The 21674-nt window shown below is 39.9% G+C and overlaps 1 protein-coding gene across 2 annotated transcripts; it reads left to right on the plus strand.

The window, feature by feature from the left end:
• The first annotated feature begins 6069 nt into the window (after nt 1-6069).
• crispld2 (cysteine-rich secretory protein LCCL domain containing 2) lies at nt 6070-21072 on the plus strand. 2 transcript variants are annotated; one of them, XM_082536478.1, is made up of 15 exons: nt 6070-6313; nt 8530-8929; nt 10338-10456; nt 12253-12385; nt 13337-13452; nt 13848-13948; nt 14031-14213; nt 14297-14357; nt 14472-14538; nt 14884-15014; nt 15138-15181; nt 15302-15374; nt 16080-16155; nt 17287-17417; nt 19170-21072. In XM_082536478.1, exons 2-15 carry the CDS (start codon nt 8660-8662, stop codon nt 19219-19221), a joined length of 1557 nt encoding a protein of 518 aa, XP_082392604.1. In that variant the 5' UTR covers nt 6070-6313; nt 8530-8659; the 3' UTR covers nt 19222-21072. The 2 variants fall into 2 exon arrangements, with proteins under 2 accessions (XP_082392604.1, XP_082392603.1); XM_082536477.1 differs by having other exon boundaries at nt 8571-8929.
• Nucleotides 21073-21674: the final 602 nt, after the last annotated feature.

Below are 21674 nucleotides of genomic sequence, written 5' to 3' on the forward strand. Positions count from 1 at the left end.
ATGCGCTATCACTCCCTACATTCCTACCTCTACATTGAACCCTTCTGTCACTGCTACTGCACACCTTACCATTGTCTGTTTCTTGTACATGCACCACCATCGCATACTCTGTCACTCCTGACTCCCTCATGCAGCACCACAGTTCGTCTCTTGGCACCTTATCACATGCTTTCTTTAGAGCCAGAGAGATGGTGCAACTCCTGACCCACCTCTATGCTTCTGCATTAATGCGGGCGATCGTGGCTCAAGAGTTGGGCTCTTGTAATCGGAAGGTTGCCGGTTCGAGCCCCGGCTCCGACAGTCTCGGTCGTTGTGTCCTTGGGCAAGACACTTCACCCGTTGCCTACTGGTGGTGGTCAGAGGGCCCGGTGGCCTCGCCTCTGTCAGTGCGCCCCAGGGTGGCTGTGGCTACACTGTAGCTTGCCATCACCAGTGTGTGAATGGGTGGATGATTGTGTATAGTGTAAAGCGCTATACAAATACAGACCATTTACCATAATGCTCTCAAAGCAAACGTTACATCTGTAGTGCTCTTTCTCAGCATAAAGCCATAGTGCTGCTTGCTGATCGTCACCTCTTCTTAACCCATCTTCAACAACTTTCCTGTCTTCATGTTATAACTCAAACGCTATCCATCTGTAGTTACTAAAGCCCTGCACATCACTCTTGTTCTTGAAAATCGATTCCACTAAAGGTCTTGCCTCGGGTGTCAGGTCACGTTCCAAGATTGTATTAAATATTATGGTAAAAAACAGTACTCTGCCCTCTCTGCTGGACATCTCTGTGTATCTGCAGGTACAGTGATCATGGCCATGAATGTCATGGTAATTTTGGGCTTTTAATTAATTAATTTTTTAATGACTCTTTTTTCCACTTTGGATCGATTATATAGCATAAATCTTTAACTACATAAAAAAAAGGCTTTAATCTATTTTGATTCTTATATACATTGTGGTAAAACGATTCAAATCCACCTCTAAACCTCCTGGCATTGCTTCCCTTCCACCTGGTCTCCTGCTCACACAGTATATCTATCTTCCAGTCATAGTTCCTCTTAAAGTTCCCACTCTCACCTCCACACTCCTGCTTTTCCTTCTTTCTAGCTGCCTCTGAATACACCTTCTGCCTCTCCTCTTCTATTGACTTTGGCAAACAATAGCACAGTTTTGAGTGGCACCCTGTTGACCAACAGCACTGGGTTATTAACCCAGGCCCAGACCGATCACATTTTTGATGATTCCCGTGTTTGATTTGGCAAGGATTTTATGCTAGAAGCCCTCCCTGATGCAACCCTTCCCATTCACCCGGAGCAGCACTAAGAGTATACTGGCTTGTGGCCCCCTGTGGCTGGGTTTATATAAAAGTTAACAAGGATCATAATAATACACTTAAAGGTCCAGCTGCCATTTCTCAAATGCCTTGGGTGCAAGCTGCAATTTGCAATGCAAGATTAGTTTCTTACTGTTCAGAATGTGCACTTAAGGATATCCATGACTTCAAAATGTAAGAGCACAATGCTCTGTGACTCCATTATTAAAAGCCCCGCCGAGGGTCACACTGGGCTCTTCAAGGAGACTCTGACTTTTTCCCTTTAATATTTACCTCCAGACTGTCGCTTATCTACTTTTCTGATATGATTAAATCTGTTGTCAAGAATCAAAAATCTCTTTAAAAGCTTCAAATTGGCCAGTTTGTATTTCCTGATAGACTCTCACAGGTCAGTTTGTTAGTTAGCTGCACGTGTAGAATCAGTCAATAACATGACAGCAGCTCACTGCATTTAGACATCTAGACAAGGTCAAGATGACCTACTGAAGTTCAGTGGATTTATGTCTGCATTAAATCAATGCCATAGATTGTAACTGCACCCTTCTAAAACCCTGTACTATAACCTATGCTATAACCTTATGTGTGCCTCCATCCAGTTGGTGGTTGGTTTCCTGTCTTGTATTAACATTTCAGGCTAGTTGTGGTGGTGTCATAGCGTGGCACAGTTTGGCTCCTTCAGTATCAAATGAGCATCATTCTGATACCATACCCAATCTGAGTATGCTGGCCCTATAGTGCATCCATCTTTTGATGCCTACTTCCAGCAGGATACTGTGCCATATAACAAAGCTTGAATCATGGTAAATGGTAAACGGCCTGTATTTGTATATTGCTTTACTAGTCCCTAAAGACCCCAAAGCGCTATAGGCATCTCACACTTCCTGAATATCCTATTCAAATGACCTCCACTGTTACCAGCTCTTAGTCCAGTAGAGCACCTTTGTGATGTGGTGGAATGGGAGATTGACATCATGTCATATGATTTTATTCCACAAAGAAGAAATGCAGTTCTGGAGGCAGAAAAGACTACAACCTGGTAGTCGGAAAGTGTAACTAATGACCTGCCAAGTGAGTGTATAGTACACATTTGGGACACAGGTAAAAACAACACTGTGCTTCTGCTCTTACTCTAATGTTTATTTGAAATTTAGTAACCTTGAACGAGGTACATGGCATCCTTCAATAAAGATGTTACAAACCTCTAAAGCTTCAGTAAAAAGGCTTCTCCGCACCTAATTCCTGTGTTAGTGCTTACAGTTTACTAATCTTTCCCTCAGTACTTGTGATTTTATGCATTTCCTGTTCCATTACAATCCACCCACTGGCTAGTTTTTATAATCGGCCCCGTGTACCATATGGTTTCTTCATTCACTCTCCCCCAGTTTTTCCTCCTCTTTTACTGCTTCGTGTTTAGAGGTTCACTTGCTCTCAGTTCCCTTCTCAGGAAGGTAAACAACATGGCAACCAGAATTTCAAGGATGTCTGTCCAAACAAACTGTCCTGTCACAGTTGTATGTCACGGATGGTGGTTCCTCCTTGATCTTTACAAAAAGGAAACTTGTTTTCCACCCGCTAATGCTTATATACTACCCAAGTAAACAAGAAGGGGATGTTTGAGTTGTGCAATCCTTCTGTTGTCTTCAACTGAGACTAATGCAGAGTTGAGAGTTTCCAGTTTCCATTTGGCCCGGAATGAATAATATATATCAAGGTTAATGGACCCGTGTAATGAATAACATTTCTGAGAAGTAAGTTATTGTACCTCAACATCTGTAACAAGTCATCAAGGATGGGTAATCTATATCATTACTCTGTCAACAAGTGGCTACAGCACACAACATAGATAAATCCCAAAGGAGTCCCGCTGACTAAATGTAAAACAGAAAAGTACAAATCTGTTAAGCCATTAGGTTTATCTGAAGTATCTGTGCATAAAGAGTTCAAGGAGAGTGACGGTGGCACCATAAAGACAAAAGAAGGGGAGCAGTTTTAAAACAATCTGAAATATACAAATCACAAAGCTCTTGTCCTAAATATTTTAGCCATTAATGTATTCAATGCCTCTGCTCTGCAACGGCACACAAAACAAGTGTTACAAAGCCAGATGGCATTATCCTTACTCCTATCACACGGGCATACAGCTGTGTTATTAGTTTAAAGTCTGGAGTAGTAAGCAGCAAAATATTTGTTAAATAAAACACTCGAATGTATCAGAGATCACACAACCAGAAACTGCTCATCCTCATCTGCTGAGATAAGTATATTTGACACATTAAAGGGGAAACACTTGCCTGTTCTTAGATAATAAGAAATCTGGATACTATTAAATGTTACCTCATATTTACACCGATTGTGATCAAAACCACAATAAGATTCAAATCCGGAATACCAACGATGATAATATCATGAAATCTTATGCAACATGATCGAATATTCACGCTTATTCCCGGCACATGGATGGATTTATGTTTGACTAATCAGTCCGTAACGATTAGTCAGCAAGGTCAAGAACTGAATGAGGTCAGAGCTATTGTGTCATTTTACTGACCTTATCTGCTCGATGCAGCTTGTATTTATATAATTCTATTTTATAGTTCCTTAAAAATGAATAAATGTATTTATTTTCAAAATCTGGATCACAATTCTCTCGAAGCAAGATTTTCCTCATTGAAAACTGGTCTGACGTCCTGTGTAAATATGAAACGTCTCTTACATTTTGTCAGAGAATACTTTATTAGTAATGAAGCTCATCAAGCATGAGCATCACTAAAAGCATCTCTGCAGGGTATGATGGCCAGACTTCCTGTTAAACATGTATTTAAGAAAACAAAAGAAAGCAATAATAAGAAGAAGTTCAGAGCCTGTGCTGGCAGAGACCGTGTGGGAAGAGAATTTGTCTGGGGATTTAGTTTGCTGGCATGCCCTCTGAGTGCCACGCTCTTGTACGTATCTGGTATATTTCAGAATAAAAATCAAGTATACGATGGAATAAAATCTAAACTATTTGGGTCATAACACAGCTAGAACACTGCAGGGTCAGTAAGGCGATATGGCAGCATCATACCATGAAGCCGCTTTTCAGGGCAGACGATTCGTGTTTTCTCATGCAAGCTCACAAAGCCTCCTTCCTTCCTCTTCATTCTCATCCAAATGACGCAAATTATAGGAAGTGCTTTTTTACAGATAAAACCTTCTTAAAAGCTCTACCCTTTGATGTGGCTGCAATTCAGATGAAGCTGATATGTTTCCTACAATTGGCCTTCAGGCCTCCATCTGATCTGGCTGAGATGGTTTTACATGTTCATGTTAAACTGACAATCCAAGACGATGCCATTCAGATTTTACAATCACAAGAAATTACAGATCCTAAATGGGTTGTAAATAATTTATTTTTAAATTATGAGTCCCCACATGTAAGTGCAAGTCAGGATGTAGGACGGCATTCATACTTGCACTTGATAGCCATTGTTAGTTATAAACAGTGACCTAAAATAGTGTTTTTTCACCAACAAGGTGATTTCCAGATACATGTTAGCTGAAAATCTGGCATATCCTTGGCGTTCTGTGCCATGAAAAAAATGAGGAAACTGTCAAGTAGAGGACACAAGAAGGGTCTAAAGATTTATCTGGCTCGTCATGATTTGGTGCTCTGTTTTTGCCAATATTGCTCGGGATCTTGTCAAAACTGATGTAATTATAAACACAGAAAAGTAACATAAGATTTTGTTCAACATGTAAAACCATCTGGATTGTATCTGATTGACAGTGGTTTAATTTTTGAGTATGGCAATGATCCCAAGAACACTGCCACTGCAGTAAAAACATAGATGGATAGAAAAACACACATGGATCACTAGGAGCCATGGATTGGCCTCCCCAGAGCCCGGACCTCAGCATTACTGAAGTAGTGTAGGATCATCTTGACAAAGAACAAAAGGCAGCCAAGAAAAAGAATCCAAGAAGAACTTTGAGTGTCCTTCAAGAAGCCTGGAGAACTATTCCTGAAGACTACTTAAAGAAATTACAAGAAAGCTAGCCTGAGAGCGTCCAGGCTGTGCCGAAAGGTGGCCACACCAAAGATTGACATTCAAGCACTTACGAAACGCACATGCGTCTTATATACTTTATTTCCATGGTTGTTTACACGTTTTTCAGCAAATCGCTTCACCGATTTCCAATTTTCCTTTCAAAATATAACAAAATCGAGAGTGGCTCAAGATTTTTGCGCAGAGCTGTAAGTCATGAGATAAATTATCCTCACAATGACCTGATGGCTCTTTTAAATGGTAGCAGCACTATTTGTTTTGTCTTTTAATAACAGTGAATTACCGGCATTTATATGAAAATTATGACCGAACAGAAAATACTTCCAGCCAATGGACAGTGGTGGATGAACTAATCCAGAAAGCATCGGCAAATTATTTATTAACCATCACAAATCCAATAATTACAACTTATCGATCCTCGTGTGTGGTCTCGAGTTATAATAATGACCCTGGAATTGGCGTCGGCATAAAAAGTTTGTCCTTTAATTTCGTCATGTTTGTTATAACTGCTGATGGTCCACTTATGCGCTTGTTTCTTCTGAAGCGTTTTTTCTTATCTAAGCCAAACGTAAATGACTCATTATAATCCCACCGCCTGCCGCTGGCTGTTTTGACAGACCGCTGATTTACAATATTTGTAAATGTCCTCCTGACATTAGTCTGCGCACTGTGCGCTCTGTGTGCCAAGAACATAGTCTGCTTAAGGGAAGCTGGCGAGTGGGGAGAGACACTAATTTTTTCCTCTGGTCCTAAGGGGTCTCCTTCTCTATATAAGGCTCTCAGAGTTCTCAGGAGTTACACAGTCTCTATGTTCCCCGGGAACACCACCAATAGCAGCAGCCTGCTCCTCTCATAAGAGAATTAACAGCTTTCCGGCGCTCAGAGGAAGCTGCACCGAAAATACTCAATCTACTGGATACTAACAAAGAAACAGAGAGGTGAGCACGCTTTCTTTCTTTCTTTCTTTCTTTCTTTCTTTCTTTCTTTCTTTCTTTCTTTCTTTCTTTCTTTCTTTCTCCGAAACAACCCGTACTTTATAATGCACATTCTCTGCAACAGCAGGAAAGGCAGAACTGCCCACCTGGTGAGATTTGCTGCAGATTTATTCATGCACTCACATCGCGATATAAACTTCTGACACATTGTAACTCTGATGTTAGCAAGACACCGGTCTTCAGTGTCTGCAGCCCGGAAAGTGCCGTAGCATGATGGAAACCCTATGTGCAGGAAGTAACCTTATGAGCAAAGCATTTTAAGTGTATTTGGAGGTTATCGATATGATCAAAAGATTATATTTCATTTATGGAAGCCTATATTTTAGAGTTCTGGGACCAGGATATAACAGAAGAAATAACTTACTTAATGATGACCTTTAAGGTTTCTGAAGAAGAAGAAGAAGAAAAAAAAAAGCCCAAACCCCCAAAACAATAAAATGAAATTTAAAAAAGTAATTGCAAATTACAAAAATTTCAAGTAACTGCAAAAAGTTATATAAATGATAGAATCTACATTATGGCATGTGTTTTTGTTTACATTCAGCCTCGTGGTGAGCTGGAGATGAGGTCAGTCCGTCTTTGGATCAGATAGGAGCTCCAGAAGTTGAAAAAGGAGTCAAGTTTACATAGACGAGATGTCGATACGTACGTGCGTTCAGGTTTTCTCCTCTGTCTGTCACTCTGGTATCGAATTCATGAGAGCCTTGAGAAGGGCCCAGACAGAGAAGCTGGTAGAGGTTCAGTGTGAAGACGGGGCACAGGGAAAGAAGAAGGGTGTGGCGGCTGGGCTGCCTGTTGGCTCACAGTTCCCTGAGCTGGCACAGCATGTTGACACAGAGCCGATGCCAGACCTCAGGCTGCATCTCCAGCCAAAGGGAAAGAGGTGAAGGGATTCAAGGATAAGAGCAACCAGTGCAAGCTGGTTTATTTTTCATTTCTTCTCTGATCACCCTGACTGACTGCTCTTCTCTCTTTCTAGAAGTTTATGACTTAGGGATATTTGGTTTAGCTTTAGTTTTGGACGTCTTGCCTCCACCTTGTTGCCTTTCGGAGCGAGGTCAGGTAAAGAGTCAGTTACACAATATTATGAACCTTCCTAATATGTGTGAGGAATGCAGTGTTTTGCCTAATGAGAGCTGAGTGAGAAGTTGTCAGCTTGAACTCAGGTCCCCCTCAGCAGATCTCACTGTGCTGCTTGGCTTGGCTAAAATAACTGGAGTGATACAGGATGGATGTTGTATATAATTAAGGTGCACTAGGTCCAGGTGGGTTATGTACACAGACTTTTTCATACATTTTTAGTCATGAATATAAAACTAATTTATTAGGGACACTTTATGTCATATTAATGTTTATGGTCAAATAATTGAGGTTGTTATGAATAAGACAGATCCTTGTACATTAAGACTGAGGCCACTAAAAATGATCATTTAAGCATTTAATGTCACAATATGTTACAAGCTGATCATGTACACTTCACAGTGTCTGAAAAGGAAACAAAATGCCTCAAATAATCAGCAATTTATCAGATAAATCTAATGGAAGTTTATGATTATAATTTTGTTCATGCTATATGAGAGTGGTTGATTGAACTCTGTGGCCAATATCTGTTTCATACACCTTTCAGTATATTTTATGGCACTGCAAATAAACAAAAACACCTTCATAACCTCAAAAAAATGAACATTGAAGTATTTCTTTTATGCTTTGGCCTAAATAAAACCAAGCATTCAGAAGCTTCTCAAAGAAATGTTGTTATTGCAGGGCAGTTATTTTGGATTGCATCAGAGTCTATTGGCCCAAATAGTAAAACAGTCATAAGATGGCCAAAAGCCGAACTTACACAAAGCAGAACTGCAGAGAAAAAAAAGTCCACCTTTGAGTTAGGAAATTTTATTTTACTGCTCCTCCCCATCACCAAACACTCTTCATCAGTAGGAGTTATAACACATAGCAATGCAAAGGGAATATTGAAGAGTTATCAACTAAAAACAACCTGAAGGAGAGACAGATATTAAAGAAGAGTCTTGCTGTGCAGTCGTTTCTAGGTGTGTGCATTTATTTTGCAACTTTATTAGAAGAAGTGCCTCCTATATTAGTTAAGTGTGGGAAGTGTGTGTGCCCATATTTTGTAATCTGGTCATTTTCTTGAATCACAGAGGAAGGAAACCATCATTGAATCGTCATTTCCACCCTGCAGATTTTATCTGGAACTGTGAAAGGAGCCTCTCTATATCCACAAGCTGCTGTCTAGTCCTAAAGTATAAACTACGCAGCTCAAGTGTCAGGATGACCTGCGCTACAGTGACCTGGCCCCTTGTCCTCGTCCTCGTGCTGTTGTGCATCAGAGACTCGGCTTCCCTCTTCCTGCCAGACTCCAGTGAGCTCAGGAAGCTACTGAGCCGCTATGAGGAGGAAGCAGAGCAGAAAGGCACCAGCAACACAGCTGGTAACAGGACCCGCCGAGCCATCCTCTGGTCAGACCGTGAGGAGATCCTGCAGCTGCACAACAAGCTGAGGGGTGGGGTTTACCCCACCGCTTCAAACATGGAATACATGGTAAGATTATTGACCTATTTCAGTATTATCATGCAGATAAAGCTAACCTTTTACTTTACCCTGGAAAAAAACTGTTATACTTATTTCTTGCACTTGATTTTTTTATTTGCTTTACTTGAGTGGTTTTGCAGAATTCACAGTTCAGTCTTACATTTATTTACCTTATATTGAACCTTCTTCAGCTCATCAGTTTAATCACTGTGTGAAACAAGCTTCTCTTTATGCCAACCTTCATGTTTTTGGCTTTACCTTGCAAACACAGGAGTTGAACAGTAGGTGGGCGGGGCTTCTGTGCTCACAGTCAGGTTGTGCCTGAGATCACGATATAAGGAATATCTCCTCTAAGTGACATCACAAAGAGCCATAGTAAGAGAAGCAGATCTTTTACCATGTATCATCATATATATGATATATATACTCAAATGATATGAACACAGGATTATATATAATATATATAATGATATATAAACATAGCAGCTTCTCAGGTAATTTTCATCTGTCAGCAGCACCAATGAGGTTGGTAATCAGGGTTTTAGTTGACGTACAAAAAGTGGTGTTGCCGTAATAAAAACAATCGTTTCTCTCTGCTGGAAACATGTAGTCAAGATGTTGAACTACTGCCAGCCTGCTGTGCCACGCTTTTATGGGGAGGATAATAATGCTGACTCTGTCCTACCTGCAAACAGCTCAGCACATGCGGCTTGGTTAAAAGAGGAAGGAGAATAAGGCTGGAAAAGGGAAACTTAAGGGACCGCATGGCACATTAATACATAAAGTAGGAGAGGGATTATTGTGGAGACAAAAATAAGCTTATTGAAAACCATGTGCTCCATAAAGTTGAGAGAAGCAGTGGTGGCCTGTGTGTCTCTGGAGTGTGGTTACACTGTGAAGGAAAATGTCTGCAGACTGTCTTTGCTCTCTCAAATTCCAGCGAACAGGCAGTGGATGTGTTTGTGTTAGTGTAAGGGTGTTTGGAGTTACAGTGCTGTCTGTGTGTGCATGTGTTAGCGACCACCAAAAGGCTGGAAATTTACTGAAGGGATGTACTTTGAGGGGCCATGGTGTATGGAGTGTTCAGTCACTTCACAGTGCCCCCTCCAAAGTGGGAGTCAGGTATCTTCTCTGTTTTCCACCCTCTTGTCCACTGCTATAATAAATCCCACTGAGGAAATTTGGATAATTCAGCTGTGATTGCTGGAGATTTGTAGTGGACCAAGGCCAGGCGCTAGGAGCTCCGCTCAAATGTCACCATCTAAGGATATTGTTGTACTTGTGTGCGGCTTAGTTTCAGCTTAATGGGAGAGAAGGAAGTGCAAGAGCAGAAGAGCAGGTTGAGGGAAGGAAAGCATAGTGTGGATTGCACTTGATACAGCAGGTGATGAATGATTGTTTTCTTATATGCATGCAGATTTGGGATGATGAGTTGGAGCGATCTGCCACTCAGTGGGCAGAGGAGTGTCAGTGGGACCATGGACCTCAGGACCTGCTCATGTCTATTGGACAAAACCTGGCAGTTCACTGGGGCAGGTGAGACACATTCTTATTAAATATGAATATTTTATTGCTTTATTTTGGAAAATGACTTTTTTTCAAAATCTGAGAAAAAAAATCATTGGACCTTATCCTCTTCTGTACTTTGTAGATTATTTGTTAGACATTTGTAGGAATGCGACCACCTTTGATGTTGAATAACCATCTAACTGATGTCATGGACGTTTTTTTTATGTCCATTTGAGATGTGTGGACGTCCTTGTTAGAATTTCTGGCAAGAGAAAGTTCATCTAAATGTGTATATAATGTATATATTAAACAAAATAAGGTAAGTTCACTACACAACAAATAAACTGGAATTTAGATGTAAAAACTGTAAATGGCTAAAAAAAATTTTTTTTAGTGATGCTAGACATCTGTTGACAACCATGTACTGACCACATTGCATTGCTGTTCAAAAAACAAAACAAAGCAATGAATTCCTTCTTTGCAATAGTCAAAACTTTATTTCTCACTTTGTAAGAGCGTGAGGAGGCTTGTGTTCTACATGCGCTCATTCACCTTATTGTGACCAGTTTTGATGAAGGGGATAACACCTGGTTTTCAGCCATGTTTGCTGGGTAATTTGTATTAAGCAAAATACAGATAAAAGACTTTAATCAGTGGACGTAAGGCTGTTAATCAACATGGCCATGCCCCCTAATATTAAGTCCCAAACAAGTGAGTTATAATCCCACTCCTCCTCTCAACTGTGCAGTTTTTGTTTTAAGTTAAACCAAAAAGGGCTTGTATGAGTTTGTAAGAATTCAAATTTCATAGCTAAAGTTGGGTCTCAGCCCTTTAAGGTGGCTGCTTGATCAACAGGAGTTTTAAACATGCTCTAGGACTAGCACGGTGGAATTGTTAGTCAGTCAGTCCACCATTTTTAGCCCAGAATAAAAAATCTGAGCAGCTACTATATGGATTAAGAGCAACTTTATTTCCACTGCTCCTTTAAGCAGATTTGCAATCATTTTTCTGAAGGCTATAAATCTGAACTTTAACTGAGTGGCAGTTTTCTTGTAGCTTTTTTGTACCAAGTGACTCCTAAACGTCCTTATAAGAGATTATCATCAACTCTAAGCAAAAGTGATGAATGTTGTACTTGAGCTACTTAAACTATAACAAAAGTGTCAGTGCATGAACCATAGGTATTGCTAGTCCTTGTTCATATGGAGTCTGATATGAATGAGGTTGTGTGTGTGTGTCCAAGTGGACATCAGACAGTAGGCCTCTGTGTTTAATAGTGTATGGCTATCGCAGCAGGTGCCCTTCCAGGAATCTGCCCTCATTCTCACAAACCCATTCCCCCTTCCTACTCCCTTCTTTTCTTCCTGTGCCAAAAAACCCTGATGCGGAGTCATTTTTTCACTCCCCCTCTGCTCTCCATTTATAAGCTCTGCACGTTTCAACACCGTAAAAAGAGATGTTTATAATAGGAGCTAGAATTGATTTGTTAAACTGGGAAGCTGTGTTTAGCTTTGCTCTAATTCTTTTTGTTGTTGTCTTTTAGCTTGATTTGATTCCCTCTGTTATGGAGGGAACAGACTGCTGTTCCGTGTGCCAGGTTATATTCAGACTCATCATTTGAGGACAAAAGGGTTAGAGCAAGGGTAGAGCAAGGCAGGTTCATGTAGTTTCTCAAGTCTAGCCAAAGCACCTGGCAGATACCCCAGATGTTTCCCTTTTGCCCCTGGTACCCTGTGACTGAGCCTACTGTCTGTTTGTGTGTGTGTGTGTGTGTGTGTGTGTGTGTGTGTGTGTGTGTGTGTGTGTGTGTGTGTATCCTACAGATACCGTTCACCTTCCTCCCACGTCCAATCCTGGTACGATGAAGTGAAGGACTACACCTACCCCTACCCTCATGAGTGCAATCCCTGGTGTCCAGAACGTTGCTCTGGGCCAATGTGCACTCATTACACCCAGGTGAGACAAATACAAGAAAAAGGTTTGTCATCTTTGTTTGAAGCCCACAATTAACTCTGCATAGCATAACACAACTGAATCTCTGACTTAAGTGTTGGTGGTCAAGTCAGAATGTGGGTAATGTTGGCACCATATTTGGACAAGTAAAAAGAATACATGAAATTTCCACTGCACCATCTGCTGCATTGGGAGTCTGACAGTTTAAATTTAAGCTGGTGGACTGCTCTTTTAAGAAATCCCTGAGCAGTAACTTATAAACCTGCTCTTAACTTGATCAATTACTACAAGAACCTGCAAAGTTTGATAACTTGATGCAAATAATTCAAGAGAAGGGACAGAAAAAAGTTTGTTTTTTTTTTAAAAAAAGAAAAAAAAAAGAAAGAAAGACGCTCAAAAGAAACAGGAATGAATGAGCCAGCTGACTCACTGCTTCCACTGAACATTCCTGAAGGGGGAGAGTGCACGTTTGGGAGGAAAGCTTGGAGACGCTTTCGAATATGATGTCTTGTATTCCCTGTCAAATGGCACATCATTCATCTGCAACACCACTGCAGGAGCTTTCCGTTTCGTGAGCTGCGTTATTTTACTGTGGACAGTTCTGGGGCTTGGAGAATTTCTTTCCAAGTTAAGATATTAAAAACTGACATTTCCTCCTTCTAACTGGATGATGAAAATACTCCCGGTTGTGTCACAGAGGGCAAACTGGGTTCACGTGATGACCACGTGACTGAAGAAGAATAACAGAACAGGCAGTCTTGGAAATCCCAAAGGCCTCATTAGTTATAACTGCCTAAATAGGTGCTTCCTCTGGAATGATGGTGGACCTATCGGTTGTGAGGAAAGAGAGGCAACAAATCTAGGTTACGAGATCGACTGTTTACTTTTCTGTGTGTCCTTTCGGAAATTGTACGTGCTAATGTTTGCCATTTACTTTCCCCTCCCCTTTTACAGCTGGTGTGGGCAACTACTAACCGAGTGGGCTGCGCTGTGCACGTGTGCCCAAGGATGAACGTGTGGGGAGAAATATGGGAGAATTCTGTTTACCTTGTGTGCAACTATTCCCCAAAGTAAGATCAGTATTCCTCCATGCTGTACTGATCGTTAACACCTCTGGTCTCCAGGCTCTTGTTTACATACCTTCAAAATACAGCTCACAAAAGCTGCATTTTGAGTTGTTAATATAGTTGTACTGTAGATAAGAAACACTAGCTGTCCAAAGCATTCATATGACATATTGTTGCCATTAAAATTCCTCCAGAAGTCAGAGTAAAAATAGTAATTATGAGGTACGGGGAAAGAAAATAAGAGCAGAGTAGGAGTTTGTTTTCCAGACAGCCTATGAGATGTAATTGCCTTAGAGACAAAGAGGAGTGTTTTTGCTACAAGGTCACGAACCCAGTGACGTTGACTCATGGTTAATTTCCACCTTACTCAAGACGCCCATTGTTCAAAATTTCTGCAGGGGCAACTGGATCGGAGAGGCTCCATACCAGCATGGCCGACCTTGTTCCCAGTGCCCTCCAAGCTATGGAGGAGGATGCAGAAATAACCTTTGCTACAAAGGTGAGCGAACCCACGCGATTTTCCCTCAGTCATTTTAACATTAAACTGGTTACCAAGCTGAACCCTATCTGTCCTTTTACAGACTCTCAGCAGCCAGAGATTGAAGACATGAATGAGGTGGAGAAGCCTCAGGTCCCACTGCCACCTCGTACCACTGCCAGACCTAAAACTATTGCTCCAAAGAAACCTGTGTCCAGACCCTCCAGTCCCAAGAACACTAATCCCAGGACAACGCCTTCAAAAGCTCCCAGCAGCACTTTTCTTGGTAGCTATAGCAACTGTATACCTATCAAAATCATCATGAATTTTAATATTTTACACTTTTTAATATGTTTTTTTCCCTTGCAGCTCACAATATTAAGTGTGAGACAAGACTGCGAGATAAATGCCGTGGCTCAACCTGCAGCAGGTGAGGTTATTTCAGTGTGTTTTAATGTAAAATTAGTTTAAGATTTGCAAATAAGATAACACAGTTTGCAGTATCCATGCACTGTGGTGGCCAACTTGCTTTCTGACTCTGCAGATACAACTGTCCTGCTAACTGTGTGCAAAAGAAAGGAAAAGTTTGGGGAACTGTCACTTATGATGTGGTGAGTCTGTCCTGTATGAAGCAAACTTACTGCATCATGCAGCAGTTTATAATGGGACCGTAAACGTGGTTTAGTCTGGTTTCACACTGGACGACAACATATAAGGCACTAAATAATATCTCATATGTATCCTGTATGTAAAATAGGCTTCAGGACATCCAAGTATTAGGTTTTTCCTAAAATTCCGGTTTTATCATTTATCCTAATCTAATGAGTGTTGTTTTCACATTTTTTAAATTCTTTTCTCGCATTATGGAACTGTTTTGATTTGGTATTTGATTTGTAAATAAGAGCTTTGCTATTTTTACAGGATTTTCACCCAGCGTTTGTTTTTCATTGTTTCAGCAATCAAGTATTTGCCGAGCTGCTATCCATCATGGTGTGATTGACAACAACGGAGGACTAATCGATATCTCCAGAATGGATAAGTTACCATTCTTTGTCAGATCTACAAAGAATGGCATTGAGTCTCTCAGGTAGATATATGTACTCTGAAGGGAACATATAGGAAACAAATGTGCCTGCTTCTGTGACTAACACAATGAAATAATTTGGTATCGGAAGACTTTACAGGTTTCTAAATTTGATGTGTTTTACAGTAAATATAAAGCTGGAAATGCCTTCACAGTGGCCAGAGTGAAAGGTAAGTGAAGCATTTCTTTTGTTCGGAGGAGCTTTGAGTCACGATTGTGTGCTGATTTGCATTATTTTCAGATATATATTAGAGTTTTAAGTGATTTTCTTTTCTCTCTCTCTGTGACAGAAATGACAGCTGATTGTTACACCACAGTGGCTGAAATCTGCCCTTACAAAGAACCAAACTCACACTGTCCAAGGTGTCACCACACATCCAACATTTGATTACTCAAAAACAGCTTTTTACTACAACAGTAGATGACATATTTAATGCTTGTCCTCTCAGATAAAAAGTAAATTAAAGTAAATGGACACTTGGTGTTTGTATTAGTTATTTACATTATTGTACAAAGGTTCTGAGACACCCCACATTTCTTTATATTTTGCTAGGAAAATGGGAAATAGTTTCTTGAAACTTGTGCAAACATACATAGAAACATGGTGTAAAGGGCTAAAATAGAGTTTGTACAATTCTGATGAGCTGCAAAATCAAAATTTGGTACGAGCACCTTCATTCATCAGCATACATTAATAGTTTAACAAACAATAAATATATCCCCCTGAAGATTGTCGGGTAAAAGGACATAACTGAAAATCAAGAACAAGAACAAACAAGTCTGGCTCCTTGGAAGCGAAATATGAAGAAGGGTGGGAGGGGTGGCCCAAGACTTTTGCACAGCACTGTATGCATAGCAAATAAATAGTTTCGAATTTAATATAATGCAGTTGAAAATAAAATGTAAATGTTTGTCTTTTTGCCAACTACATCCGTTAACTGAGAATATAGGAATGCTAAATGAAAGTGCTAAAATATTACCACTTATTGAAGAAACCCTCCCATAGCAAAACATCTTTCTATGACTCTTGTCTGTCAGATTTATACTCAAGTGCAATTTGTTTCTCAGAGTCTTCTGTCCAGAGAACTGCAAGGCTCAGCCCTCATACTGGTCGCCTGTTATTGGAAACAAGATTTACACAGATGTAAGTAACACTAGCTTCCAATCTGTATCTTCTGAATTAAGGGGCAATAAACCACAATCAAGTAAACGTATGTGTTTCAGTTTGTGCAACTAATACACAACCTACCTGCTGGTGTGTACTTTTATGTGCTTTTAAAGTGTATGTTTTATTCCAATAATGCTAGGATGGTAGGAATAAAAAATAAATAAAAAAAATTAGCTGATTGTTTATTATAACTTGTTGGCCTCCTCAGCAAAAACGGGGAGATGTCTGAATGATTATGTCTGCGTGATTATGTTGCATGGCCATGAACAACAGCTGAATCATAGGATCATGGAGAATTGGAGTAATGAAATGACAAACCGGAGAATGTCTTTGACTCTATAGGGCTTTACCACTCAAGCATTATCTCAAACTAAGTGCCTCTTTTTCACTGAAGAAGACACAGAAAGAAATACTCCTAGGAAGACTGGTTTAGAATATCTCTCTGAAGTGACTTAAAAAGATGTTTACAGTGGAGAGGACACTGTAAAGTGCCCTTCAGACTAAACATATCAGATGTAAAATGTAAAAGCTTTTATGTTACTTTCGAAGTTTATTTTAGAGCTGCTAATCTGTGAATTCACATGAGGTCAATGCTGGGTTTAAAGAGCTTAACCACTGATGAAACTGACTCTTAACCAGATCACAGGTCCTCTGAGGTCCTGAAACAAGCACACTTGACTCATAACAAATGCCCAGCACCCAGGAATGCTTTGCAATCTGAGGCACCCACATCTGTTTCCACAGTGGTGTATAAGCTGAATGTTGGTTAAACATGAGGCATAAACTGTCTGGTTACAATCTCTGGTAGGGTGTATGGACAGTCTGATCTATGTTTGGAGTAGAAATGATTGATTGTACTCCAAACTGTTGATAAGAGCTCATGGTCTGTTTTGCTGGAGCCATGCTTCTGGCTCAAACTCTACTCCTTGAGTGTGTGTGTGTGTGTGTGTGTGTGTGTGTGTGTGTGTGGTTGCTGACGTCTTTCTGTAAAATATATTTCATGCTGTATTAAACAATTATTAAACTGAAGTAATGTTTGCACAGTGAAAAAGTGGTTTTCCATCTTTTTAAATCCTCTCTCAAGTTCACCATATCTTCTCTTCACAGAACTCCAGCATTTGCAAAACGGCCATCCATGCAGGCGTAATCAAACCCAATGGCGGTTTTGTTGATGTTTTGCCTCTGGACAAGAGAAAGAGCTACACAGGAGTTCTGAAAAATGGCATCCAATCTGAAAGGTACTGCTCCACAGGGATTTTGGAGATTACTATTATTCCTGACAACTATGTTTAAAATGTAGCCCTTTAAACAAGCAATTGCCAACAGTGAGGAGTAAAAACTCCTTTTAACAGGAAGAACGCTTCGGCAGATCCAGGCTCTGTTAGGGGCAGCCATCTGCCACTACTAGTTGGAGGTCAGGGGGGAAGTTAGGATAGCAAAAAGGCACACCGTGGGAGAGAGAGGCAGAGTTTAGTTATTAAACGAAATATAGCAATGGTGTATAAACACATAGAGAGGGAAAACACATGAGTAAAGAAGAAAAGGTCAGTGGATCAAGGGAAGCCCCAGCAGCATCAGTAACTCAAGGGAGGATTCAGAGACACCTGTTCCATCTCAAACTATATGCTTTATCAAAAAGGGACATTTTATTTCTCTTTTAGGAGGAGTTAATTTAATAAAAATCAAATTAAAGTTAATCGAAGGTGGAGTTTTATATCAAATTTTGTATAAAGTGTAGTCACCAAAAAGTCAAATGCAACTGAAATAAAAACCAGAAGCTTGCTGAAATTTAGACAAGTAAACTGTCCAAGAGAGTCTGAAATAGAACAAGGCACTTTTAGCTGCTCCCTTATTTCGAATGGATGGACACTGGATGCTTTTCCTGATACAACTCTTTCATTTCTCCAGGTTTAGGACCAGACCTGAGATTACATTAGCTCGTGACCCCTTGAGACTGGGTTTGTGTCTCCTCCCAGTCTCAAACTGGGGATCTGTCGTGTTTAAGGTGAATGTGTTAACCATTACACCTTGGAGCTGTAAAAGAGACTATAAAATATGCCAGAGAAAAGTGCTTTTATTCACTATACCCTATCTTGATTTATGTGCACTGTAATACTGCAAGTAGTGGGTTCCCTTCATGCACACTATGCTTCTCAAATCAGTCTCACATCTGTGGCCGGCTCCAGTGGACTAAGCTCAGGCAAAGAAGCCCTTGTGGCCAGTTCTAGTGGCATATGGGGTTGTAAGAGTAATGGTGTGGTTTGGTGTGTGGACGGCCCACACATGGGACCTTTGCTTACTTTACTCAGGCATTTCAATTGAGTGTGCAAAGTGCTGAATGGTCAAAAGCATGCCAAGTCTTATTCTCTGAAATCTAATGCAGAGCTGTGAAGGTTTCACTCGGGGCATTCGGATAGGAGGTCAGTAGATGGCTGAGAGAAAGTCTGTGCCATGTGCCAACATCATGGCAGGGTGGGCAGCTTGGATTACTGGGGAAGTAATCACATCCTATCCAATTACTCGAGGCTGGAAATGCTGTCAGCCACTTAGAGTGCTTTCCTATATGGACAATTATTTGTGATTAGATACCAGTTGCACTGGCCTATCATGATTATGTAGCATGGCAAGACTTTGAGATATTTCCGCTAATGAACAAATTACAGCCGTCCAGTTCAACACATGAGGTAATTGGAAGATTCAGTCACAGAAATATAAATACAATGAGTGATTCTGCAAATGTGTCCTTTCCTCCTAAATGTATCATGTGCACCATGACTGTGTGCTTTTGATGGCTCTGATTGGTTGAGGAACTGGAGGGGTCTCATTTGACTTAAAGGAGCACACAAACTCACGGGAAAGCAAGATTATTCCACATTTGCTCCTTCACCTTTGATCAGGCTTCTGAAATTTGCTTCTCAGAATTTTGAAAGAACATACTTTTTCATGGTGTAGTGATAAAATTAACACTTTTTTGTCATGTCCATTTGCAGCAGAAGCAACATGGAGGGAGGATCCTTCCGAGTCTTTACTGTGAGGCAGTGAGACTTAAGTTCAGTAACCTGAAGACCAACAGAGTCACCTCAGCTGCTCTCGAAGAGAAGAAAGTGCCCATAGCTTTGATGCCATGGCTGTTTGTCTGTCCCATCTGACTGACAGAAACTTTCCCCACTCAGTTGACAAACAGTAGTCATACAGTAAAATTCATCCACTCATCCAACACATTGATAGTCCTTCATGTTCCTTCATCTTTTCTTAGACTTACATAATCTGTGAATACAGAATTTTTTTTTTAATTATATTATATAAAATGCATTGAACAGCTGGTGCTGGAAGTTTTGAGTTAGACTTGTGTTACAAAAAGCAATATGTTTACATTGGTGTTCTTATTACAAGTGTTATTTGTTTTTCATACACAGGAATGTATCCAGATCACACTGTATTTAATCATTGTGTACAGAATATATTATATTTTGTTTTTTTTAAAGAAATAATAACATGTTTAAGTTCTAGCCATTTAAAAAATATATAGCCCTCTTCTTCATCATTGCTTTTCTAATTCTTAGCAGCGAAGTCCAAGTTTAGTGTGAGCAAAGATGTTTTGCTGGGTTTTTTTGACCAGAAATTTTGAAGCACAAATATTCTGCGAAATGAATGTGTATAAAGGCAGCAGGCACTGCTGGAGAGAAGTAATATTTTCCTTAAGAAGACTAGTGTTGCTTCAGTGCCTGCCATGTGGATGGAGAGCCGGTGTAGGTGAGACAGTTTGTGCACTTATAATAATAAGTAGTAACATCCCAATTTATATTTATTAACTGCTCAGTGCTTTCTTCTTTTCTTTGTTTCTAATAAATACATTTCATGAAAATGCAAAATGCTCCCCCCCTTCCCACGTGAGACCGTTGAATGTGTTGCATGTTTCAGGTACAAAGAGTGCTTTTTGTTCAGAGACTGGACCACGTTGTGAAGGTTTGACACTAACACTGTGCAGAACACACAGGAGACAAGTGTAATATCTCTCACCATAGTGGATTAAAGCACGGTTGTGTTTGGTCAGGTCTGATTAATAGTTTTGCTCTTCATTTAGCTCTGTGATATAATTTTACATGCACAGACATGAGGGAATGATACTCAGTAGAAACGAATGAAATAAATGTAAAGTCCATTTTGTGTAGAAGTGCTGCCCTCCTGCAAAACACACCCAACATCATAGTCCCATTTAGCCCGTTTAACCTACCTGCTGGTTTTCTTCTTTTCCAACTTCCTGTCTCTTTATCCTACCTCAGTCCTATCGCTGTGCTTAGTATTTAGATCTTTTCTATGTGGGAATTTTGTGGAAAACGCTAAAGGTTTTGTAAAGTTGTGGGATCTGTAAATACTAAGATTTTTGTTTTTGAATCATCTTTATACAGTAAGATTAAAATTAAGTAATTGTGTGAATTTGTTTCAATTGTCTTGGATGTATTGCGTTTATACAGGTTTAGGGTGCCTTCTATACTTTTTGCACAGTTTGAAAATCGAGTGTCTTACAAATCCCAGTGTACACAATTCTTTTTTTCTTTTAAATTAAAAAGTCTTGTCAAATATGATATTTTAGAAATCATTACGCATCATGGGTGTTATTTTGTGATTTTTTTTTTGTGTGTTTGTGAGCAATAATATTTGAAGAATGAGCCGCTTTACTAAGTAAAGGATAATATCCATATCCAGAAAAGTGAAGCAACCCTTAGCTTACTCTTAGCTACATAAGGTCCTGACTTCATGACCATGAAATGTTACAAGTCTGGCTTTAACTGGTGTCCACAGTAACGTGGTTGAAACCAATGCCTGTGCAGATTGCAAAAAAATGTATTTTAATAAGATCTTGTAACTGTATTAAATGTACTTTGGCCTCAATGTTGGACTAAAATCTGTGTGACATGAATTATGAATGAAATTTAGATCCAGGCCACCCAGGATTTGTCCATTATCTTTGGAAAAATATAACTGACCATGTTCACAACCTGGCTCTGCTTCTTGTGGGCACAAGCATAATGGGCGGAGCTGAGCAACACAAATAGGGATCACTTCTCACGGACTTACACATAATCTGCCAATAGGGTCTTAATAATACAGGAAAGAAGAAAGAAAGAAAGAAGTCTGTCTGCATGACTATAATATCATAAGATAAGATAAGATAAGATAAGATAAGATAAGATAAGATAAGATAAGATAAGATAGAACTTTATTAATCCCTCGGGTGGGTTCCTCTGGGAAATTCGATTTCCAAAAAAGCACAGCACCGACAGAAGTTACAGAGTTATACACACACACATATATATAAATACAGAGACAATATAAATAAAATATACGAAGGGGATAAATAGAATAAATAGGAATAAAAATAAAAATACAAGTGAATTGCACATTTCAAGTATTGAGTCTATTGCACCGTTGACTATTTACAAAAGTATTGCACAAAAGGTATTGCACAGTGAGGTGAAGAGGCACTACAGCTT

Source organism: Aulonocara stuartgranti (assembly GCF_965226115.1).
Source record: "Aulonocara stuartgranti genome assembly, chromosome: 1".
NCBI lineage: Eukaryota > Metazoa > Chordata > Actinopteri > Cichliformes > Cichlidae > Aulonocara > Aulonocara stuartgranti.

Excerpts from the sequence above, each read along its gene's own strand:
- crispld2 (XM_082536478.1), top strand. The coding sequence starts at position 8,660 with ATGACCTGCGCTACAGTGACCTGGCCCCTTGTCCTCGTCCTCGTGCTG. Across the intron at positions 15,182-15,301 it reads CACAGTGGCCAGAGTGAAAG|AAATGACAGCTGATTGTTAC; the intron begins GTAAGTGAAGCA and ends TCTCTGTGACAG. Across the intron at positions 17,418-19,169 it reads AATGGCATCCAATCTGAAAG|CAGAAGCAACATGGAGGGAG; the intron begins GTACTGCTCCAC and ends GTCCATTTGCAG.